The sequence below is a fragment of the Scophthalmus maximus genome, chromosome 2 (genome assembly GCF_022379125.1).
Source record: "Scophthalmus maximus strain ysfricsl-2021 chromosome 2, ASM2237912v1, whole genome shotgun sequence".
Lineage (NCBI taxonomy): Eukaryota > Metazoa > Chordata > Actinopteri > Pleuronectiformes > Scophthalmidae > Scophthalmus > Scophthalmus maximus.
In genome coordinates, this window is record NC_061516.1 from 15,552,501 (window position 1) to 15,560,351 (window position 7,851).

The window sequence follows — 7,851 nt, forward strand, 5'->3', positions numbered from 1 at the left end:
TTATTAATGTCCTACTTCCAAAAACATTTTTGAGCAAAAATTGACTCATGGCTTTTTCGTGGTTTTCATCCCAAAACAGCAAAACAAGTAACTTTCAAACTGAAGCACTGTGACGACCGACCGTCTGTCCCCTGCTGTTAAACCCCGAACCTCTGCCCCACTCACTGATGTGGGCCACGTCTTCCCAAGGTCGGAAATAGACAATGGTTGATGTACAAGTCCCGTTTAAGTTGCTGCATTTGGCATCAACATTGGTGATCCGGAACAGCCAGATGTGTGTGCAGTCCGGCCGCATTCACTCAGCGCTGCTGTGCTTTGAAATCTCATCAGACGCCTGATGTTTGTTTCTAGGTCACTGGTGGAAAAAAAAGAAAGAAAAAAAAAAAGGACCGTCTCTCCTCGCTGCCTTCAATTGCCGTCCTCTTGAAACGCTCAACTGTTCTCATGCATTAGTGATATATTGGAAAAATATTAATCCTGTTATTCAAATAGATTATTAAAAACGGCTGAGTGCTCAGGACGTTCTGACATTCTCGCTCTGACTCTCTGCAAAACCTACTGTAAATGTTAAGTTAATCCTGCGACTTCTCCTTTTTAGAAGCTGTGATATTCAAACTGTCTACAGAATAAAGTCTGCAGGGTTTCACTATCATGATTTCACATGCACTTGCCCTTCAAACATCCCACACCTCATCTCTTGCTCTCTTTCCCCACCTCCGTCTGCCTCCTGCCCTCTCACCTGTAGGTCATTGCAGAGCGTTCAGCCTCGCACTCGGCCAGCGAGAGGCCACATTCTCTCAGGTAGAGCTCCAGTCGCCGTCGCTCCACCAGCCTGTGAGCCGCCTCCAGGATCTGTGAAGCCAGGGCCTCGGACTCGGTCCTCGGCTCCGAGGTCTTGCTGCTCCGGGCCCCAGACTTGGCCACGATGCTCCCCGAGGAGGACGACGCCTTGGGCTTCTTGCTGATGCCATAGAGGTCCTCCACGGAGTATTTCCCTCCCTTCCCTCCTCCACTGCCACCACGGCTGGCGAACATCGTTTCCTGGAATCAAGTGCAGGAACTGATGAAAATCTCCTCCTCTGCTCGGTTTCACCTGCTACGTCTACTTCAGGTGAATGGAGCTCCTGAGTTAGAAACAAAACAACAAGGCAGAGCTATTTTGATAGAGATTTTGCGAGGATTTGAAGCATCCGGCCCAAGGATGTCAGACATCAAAACCGCAGGGAAACGAGAATCTGAAGCACCAGTAAAATATCAAAAGGTCTTGATTGCTCCTTTGTGGAGTCTCGATCCAAAATAAAACAAAGCCCGTCCTAACATGACAGCAGCAACACCCAAACGATGACTCCTGCTGATGTGAGGTGCCGCTTTGAGTCAAAATGAATGGGAAAAGCAATCAGCATCTTTCTCTCTTTATCTCGCAAAGGAGGGACAGTGAGGGATTTGTGTTGAAGCTTACATTTGTTGAGATTAAGAGAGAGCGAGTGCTCGGATGAAGTATCTGTTCTTCTGTGGCTGCCATATAATCTGAATCAGTGGCGGCTGTGAGAGTTCAGCTCTCGGACCCTTTATGCTGACACTGAGCAGTAACGGGTTGTTGTTATTTTCCCCCGACCTTCATGTACAACCGATGAGCTCATCTTCAGCAGCAATGTCATCATAACCAACACGCCCACTGCCTTCCAGCTTCTGTTGGGTCCAACAAGGAGCGAGTGGCATCCTCCCCGCGGCTGAGTGTTGCTGCTGGGCCAAACCCCCTGCGCCCCGAGGAGGCACAGAACGTGTGAACCCCTTTCAACTGGAGGGGGAATCTAAAAATATCTCTTACTACTGGTGAATTTGAAGGAGATGAGGTAAAGACAGATGGATAGAAGCTGTATGGAAACACAGGAGGTTGCAGCTCAGAAAAAATTATGATGATGCTGATGGAGAGGAAAGCTTCTCTTTTCAACCGTATATGCAAAGTCATCCACCTTCATAACTGTCGAGTCTAAGCTTTAAGATCCAATACTGGAGGCCAAAAAATGAATTTGAAGAGAAACGAGAAACAATCCAATTGGGTCGTTATTCATATTTTGAAGTCGGTGGAAACATTTTCTCACACGCCGTCACGTGTAACACACGCTAGGGTTAAAGGTGGAATACATAGGATTAAGAATCTATCAATGACTTGTTGGATGAATGGATCCAGCACGCAAAGGTCAGGCTCATTGACTGTCTGAGAATCCATTCATGCATCTGTATAACTGTCTCTCTGTTCTTTCCATCTTTCAGCTGTCATGGCGGCCGGGAATCTCCTTCCTGCCTCCGCTGCAGTGGCTTTTAGAGGCACAGATCATCTGGGATTAAGTTGCAGCTATAATCGCTCTCTTTCGAGTGACAACAGTCACACGGGCAGCTGGTGGAGGTCAGTCCTGATCTTCAGTGTATACATTGCATCCAGGCCAGAGGCTGGATGCATGCTGGAAACCAGCAGTTCTAAGTAGTGGGACTATTATGATGATGTGCGGTAGGATAAAGAAGTAGTGGACAGAAAAATATATGCCTTCATTTCTGAGGAGTGATCCATGGTCTCCACGTTGCATAACTGTCAGATATCTGGGCTGGAACAGGGGTGTTTGTTTTTAGTAATCTGTTGCATAACCGTGCAAACAGCATACTGTAAAGGTATAGTGAGGAGTATGGAGTACAGAAAAAAGATGGAGCTCTGCTATTTTTTACCACAGTGCACATATTGTACAGTGATGATGGGGGGGTGGTGGTGGGGGGTAACTGCTGATGGAGGCTTCTTTTTTTTTACCCCCTCAAATGTGTGGCAAAACAAAAACAGAACAAAAAAACAGTGGAATTTTTTTTTTTTCCAAATCAAAAGTTAGGCATTCACTGTTCAGGATCCTTGCCAGGTTCAGTGTTACTCAACCACTAGCACCTTTATACACTGCTGCAATGAGCAACGTCAGATTTATTTTACTGCAACGGTGAGAGCAGGAGGCGAAGGAGCAGTGTGTAAAAGTCAGGGTGGCAAATCACGCAAAGGGGCTGCATGAAAAATGATTCAAGTCCTCCAAGTAAAACAACAAAATACACCGACTCTGTTTGTCTATGCTCTTAGGAGCAACGCACACACACACACACAAACATATACAGTATATATATTTTTTTTTTATAATGCTGGAAGGAACACATAATTTGACTGACTACCAAACCTGCAGATAAATCACTGTTGAAAGATGAATGTGTCTAATAATGTAACATCACTATGGTTGATGTGTGTGTGTGTGTGTGTGTGTGTGTGTGTGTGTGTGTGTGTGTGTGTGTGTGTGTGTGTGTAAATACAGACTGAAATCAAATGTCTGGAAGAAGTTAAATGAGTGAACATTTTACTCTGTGTGTGCGTGTGTGTGTACTTGTACATATATCTTTGTGAGGAACATTTTGAGTAACAGCCAGAGACTGTGTTTAAAAATGGACGTAGTCATCAGGTCTACAAAATGAAGCCAATGCAGAAGTGCCTGTAGCCTGTATTCTCTGGAATGACCAGCAGAGGGCGACTTCGCTGGTTGCGAAAAGAAGTCATTTTCTATAGGAGTCTATTAGAAAATGATTCTATGTTAATTCTTTTTTAATCATGGTCCCATATAGAGTAAAATAGATGATAAAGCACGATATGCATTGAGGCGTGGATACAGCATGATTGACAGCTAGTATCGTCCAATTGGTGAGTGGTGGCAGGTGTAGTGGACGAGCTCTCAGTCAGACCCACCACCCTGCTCCTACTTCAGGTTAAAAAAACAAACAAGATGGCGCTGATCAAAATGCCAAGATTTTCCACTTCAGGGCGAAAAAGTCACTTTCTGACACATCTCCAAAGGGCTTGTTGAGGGTCCAGACTTGGATGTTAATGTTAGGGTTAGAATTAGGGTTTATGTTAGGGTAAGGGTTGGGTGAGGCATTCATTTGTCATGGTTACAGTTAGGATAATGGGCAATAGGGAATGCATTATGCCAATGACTGTCCTTACTAAGATAGAAGAACAAGGTGTGTGTGTGTGTGTGTGTGTGTGCGTGTGTGTGTGTGGGTGTGTGCGTGTGTGTGTGTGTGTGTGTGTGTGTGTTTGCACGCACTCCATCTTGAACCTCCATCTGTGGCCGGCCAAGCAAAAAATGACTGCTTTTCCTTCGGGGTGCAGTACCCCAATATCGCCCGCAGGGGGCGACACAGTCGCGCAGTAGAAGAGGAGGGCGCCTGACAGTCGACTCGTCCATTCGAAGTCACGGACAGCTACATTTTGAGACGACCCCTCCCCGTGATGTGTCAAGGAGACAGACACTGTCGTCGATATGTTTCCAAATGCCGCTGCACGCCCCGTCCGTCAGCACGAACCTCCTCTATGCAGAGATGCGCGCGGAGCTAATGGATTGTGGATCAGTCGTGTGCTTGACAGAACTTGTAAATACTCCAGATGAGCTCTGCCCTGCAGTCCCTCATCTCAGGTCCACATCAGTTCACTCATGCCGCCTCCTCTGCTCGACGACTCTGCCTGGTTCTTGTCAGGCCAGACACGAAGGCAAATGGCGCAGGGCTGCACGACGTGCTCAAGTGTTTTTGCAGGGAACAGTGTGTGCACGGTCTGAAGCAGGCGCCAACAATATCAGGGCATTGGAAAGAAGGCGCGCGACGCGTCGATATCGATTCAGACAGCAGGTTTTCTGAAAGTTGGACTGGTGGCTCGGGGGATAACATTTTTTTTTTTTTAATCCTGAGAGGCTGCATGCACAGCTCAACTTACACATCAGTCAACGTCCAGGTCTGAGATGCAGCAGGAGCATTCATAACATGCTGCCAAGTTCTGCTCTGTAGCACACATGATGTCATGTATGTAAAACATAAATAAATAATAGTGAAGTGAAGGGGATTTTCACTCGCCATCAGAATAAACAAGGCTACACATTCTGCACACTAGAGGGAGCACGTGACACAGTAAATTATGTCAATCCCTCTATTTATTTATTTATTCAATCTTTTTCGAGGGTGGGGGGGGGCGGTCCTCCTACTCTGCGTGTGTTTTATATTTGAAGAGGGGTGATGGTGGTGGACTTTGCCTCACATATTGTTGCACATGAGCCGTGTTAAATCAGAGCCAGTGTCCGGCATTGATTACAGTTATTTTATTTCTATAATCCAATAACATTACTGCTACTCAACACACACAGACGCGCACACACACACACACACACACACACACACACACACATCATACTTTGTGAAACCTTGTTGTATTGCGTCCAGATGATGGTTAAATCATAACCATATGCCGCTTCCTCAGATTTCTAAGTGGACTCTGCGCATAGTGAACAAAGGTGCAGGGACCTACAAAGACACACACACACACACACACACACACACGCACGCACGCACGCACACACACACACACACACACACACACACACACACACACTCCCCGACTGCCCTGCAGTGTCACTGTGTGAGCCCAAAAAACACAGTTTGTTCATGGGGTCAGTCGTAAACGTGAGTGGTCATGTTTTTACAGTATAATCAACCGTTCTGATAGAGTGTCATTTATCCAAAGCTGGCAGGTTGTGGGGCCACAGGCGAACAATGGACGTGTGTGTGTGTGTGTGTGTGTGCACCGCTGCAACTCAAAAAGTAAGGCTCTTTGCATTTTGCTCTTTGCTCTCTAGTTGCCAAGTCATAGTTATAATTTGAATTCAGGAAAACAGCCCAAAAGTAAACAGCCATAACCAAAATGCAAATACAAAGGACTAGACTTTGTGCTGTAATCGTGAAAAACAGACAAAGCTGAGGGCTTTGCTGTGGAACAGGGAAAAAAAACAAACCTGAGGTGTTTTAAAGTTTTTCGGGGGGGGGTAGTTTCTCCAAATCTTGAAAGTTCTACAAACTTTATCTGGTTCAAGCGAAAACTCAGAAATGCCTGGTGGTCTGCATGAAGAGACTCTGTCTCCTGCAGTTTGGGACCAGATGACTTTTTGGTGGATGCACATTTTCCAGCTGATGTTAAAGATTTATACTCGCTGGGTTCAGGGGGGAGCCGGAGTTGGTTTGAGTTAGAGCCTGGAGGTGAGGCATGCGAGAGAGGTTAAGCACAACACTGCAGAGTAAACTCATCAATCTGAGTTTGATAACCCGAGTCCAAAAACGGCGATCAATCACGCTGATCAGGAACATCTTTAACACCGTGTTGGCCATCTCTCATCATGGCTTCTTTCTTCTACTTCAGGCACACACACATTGACAAATCCCTTCTTGTCATACAAAGGCTCTCTACTTCTTCTTTGGGCTTTTAGAGCAATTTGATAGTTTTCTGCTATACGTCTAATTCCCCTCCAGCATAGTGGTCCTTGACGCATGTGGATTGAGTTTCAGAATCCGGGGTGATTCACACGGAGAGGATAAGGAGTGAGAAGGTCACACTCCTTTCATTTCCTCACAGAAGGCAACGAGCACATCTTAGCAGAGTGGAAAACAAAAGGGTGCCACAGGGTAGATGGATGGCTGCTGTGCACGCGTGTGTGCGTGTGCATGTGTGTGTGCGTGTGCATGTGTGTGTGTGTGTGTGTGTGTTGAAAGCCGAGACAGAGCAGGAACCTGCAAGTACCTTTGGAGTAGGGTCAGTCGCTCATCCTGGAGGTGTTAATGTTCATATCCACATTCTTCTATTCCACTAACTCCTTTATCGAAAACACGATATGTTCTTTGAAGCCTAATGAAGGAGACGTGGACTTATGGCTGTTTTGGAGTCATGACATATGTCGGAAGAACTATTCGGCAATTTGCGAATGATCCATTTTTTTGAGCCAACAGACGCACAAAGGAGCAGGCGGAACGTGGATCTGTAGCTATAGGGCCTAATTTATTCTACATTTGTGATGCAGACATTTTCAAATAATGATAAAAAAATTGGAAATTATCCAAAACGACATCTATTTGGGGGGTAACAGCCAGGGAGTGGATAAAATACTCACATTTGAACACCCTGTGGCAACGTATAATAAAATAACCATAATATGGGACAGCAGGGGCCTGGCATCTGAGGGATTACATTGATTAACTGGATTAGGTTCATGATGAAAAGTCCAAAACTAATTCCACAGCAAACTGCACTGCAGCATGAGAGTATAATGACAATCTCTCGCCCTTTATTTGATCAGGTGGGTCAGCTAAGAACAGAGTCTTATTTACAGCGATGGCCCGTCACCAGCTCCTGCAAAGTCAACAGATAGACTGCAGAGCAGCGGGGAGCGACAACTTTCCCATCGCTCCGATTTAATATGAAACAGAGTGGAAGCTGCAATGTGTCCTCCTATCTTTCAACAGCATCACGCCGCGTACACAGCTGAAAAATAATCTCAGCTGGCTGCCGGGTTGATTCGCTCCGAAATACTGGGCCATTTCCATCAAATTGTCTGCAAGTCGTCTCCGCCAGCAAATCTGGCCCCTGAAGCGGAGGGGGAGTGGCACAGGAGCAACAATCTCAGATCTAACTTTCCCTTCTTCAAGCGTTACTGCTGCCGAGGAAAAATCAAAGCCATTCTGCGGATTCAGGAAGCAGAATTAAATCAGTCTGAGGTTTCAGGCGGGGGGGGGGGGGGTCAACTTTTTACATGTTAAAGGGGAATTCCACCAAGTTTACACATCAGCTGACTTGTCACAAGGACACTGGTTGGTATGGCCTCGGACCACAAAGTTCTCCTGCTACTTTTTTCTAATTTTGAGTCAACTTCTTGCATCAACTTTTCGCGTAGATCAAGCAGGATCTTCCTATAGATCTTCCTATAAAGGACGTGATTTAAAAAACGTAATTTTAGTATT

At 45.9% G+C, this 7,851-nt stretch overlaps 1 protein-coding gene and 1 long non-coding RNA gene across 4 annotated transcripts in view; one reads left to right on the forward strand and one right to left on the reverse strand.

Moving 5' to 3' along the window:
- LOC118300502 (voltage-gated potassium channel subunit beta-3) overlaps positions 1 to 1,035 on the reverse strand; it is a 23,839-nt gene extending 22,804 nt beyond the window's left edge. The window contains exon 1 of the mRNA XM_035624948.2: positions 740 to 1,035. Within this exon, the coding sequence (XP_035480841.1) occupies positions 740 to 1,035 (296 nt within the window). The remainder of the gene's footprint in view (positions 1 to 739) is intronic.
- LOC118300505 lies at positions 958 to 4,977 on the forward strand. Of its 3 annotated transcripts, XR_004790096.2 has the most exons (4): positions 981 to 1,111; positions 1,687 to 1,853; positions 2,275 to 2,407; positions 4,190 to 4,977. It is a non-coding gene; the product is annotated as an uncharacterized LOC118300505 (long non-coding RNA). The 3 variants fall into 3 exon arrangements; XR_004790097.2 differs by lacking the exon at positions 1,687 to 1,853 and having other exon boundaries at positions 958 to 1,111; positions 4,190 to 4,976; XR_004790095.2 differs by lacking the exon at positions 981 to 1,111 and having other exon boundaries at positions 1,392 to 1,853.
- Positions 4,978 to 7,851: the final 2,874 nt, after the last annotated feature.